Source organism: Alligator sinensis, unplaced genomic scaffold (genome assembly GCF_000455745.1).
Source record: "Alligator sinensis unplaced genomic scaffold, ASM45574v1 scaffold735_1, whole genome shotgun sequence".
NCBI lineage: Eukaryota > Metazoa > Chordata > Crocodylia > Alligatoridae > Alligator > Alligator sinensis.
In genome coordinates this window covers 942,364-942,756 of record NW_005842639.1, presented here as the reverse complement: position 1 = coordinate 942,756, position 393 = coordinate 942,364, and the positions used below count along the sequence as shown (strand labels likewise).

The window sequence follows — 393 nt, the reverse complement described above, 5'->3', positions numbered from 1 at the left end:
GGGCGAGAGTGGCGGCAAAGGGAGAAGGAGGCCGTGCTGAAGAAGTTGAAGACCCAGGCCGAGCTGCAGCAGAGCCGCCTGGTCCAGATGGCCCGCAAGGAGCATGAACAGATGATCCAAACCAAGCGGGACCGCAGCTATTATGATCAGGTCCTCAGGTAGGGCAAGGAGCGGCCCGGCCCGGGGCAACATGGGAGTGGCAGGTGCTGGAGAGCGTGCCTGTGGGGGCACTGGGCTGGGCCGCATCAGGTGTGCCCTGTGCATCTCTGGCCGAGCCGAGGGCATGTGCTGGGATGGGGACAACGTAGGTTGAGCAGACATAGGACCCCGTGTCTGCGAGAGGGGGACAGAGCAGCCCCTGGCAGGAAGGTCATGGCCCTGCCCGTCGGCTGT

The 393-nt window shown here is 64.9% G+C and overlaps 1 protein-coding gene across 1 annotated transcript in view; it reads left to right on the top strand.

Annotated features, from left to right (window-relative positions):
- The first annotated feature begins 8 nt into the window (after nucleotides 1-8).
- The window catches only part of LOC102387878 (cilia- and flagella-associated protein 45-like), a 1,265-nt gene continuing 880 nt past the window's right edge, over nucleotides 9-393 (top strand). Inside the window, exon 1 of the mRNA XM_006033506.3 lies at nucleotides 9-158. Coding sequence (XP_006033568.3) covers nucleotides 88-158 — 71 coding nt within the window. The 5' untranslated portion in view covers nucleotides 9-87. The remainder of the gene's footprint in view (nucleotides 159-393) is intronic.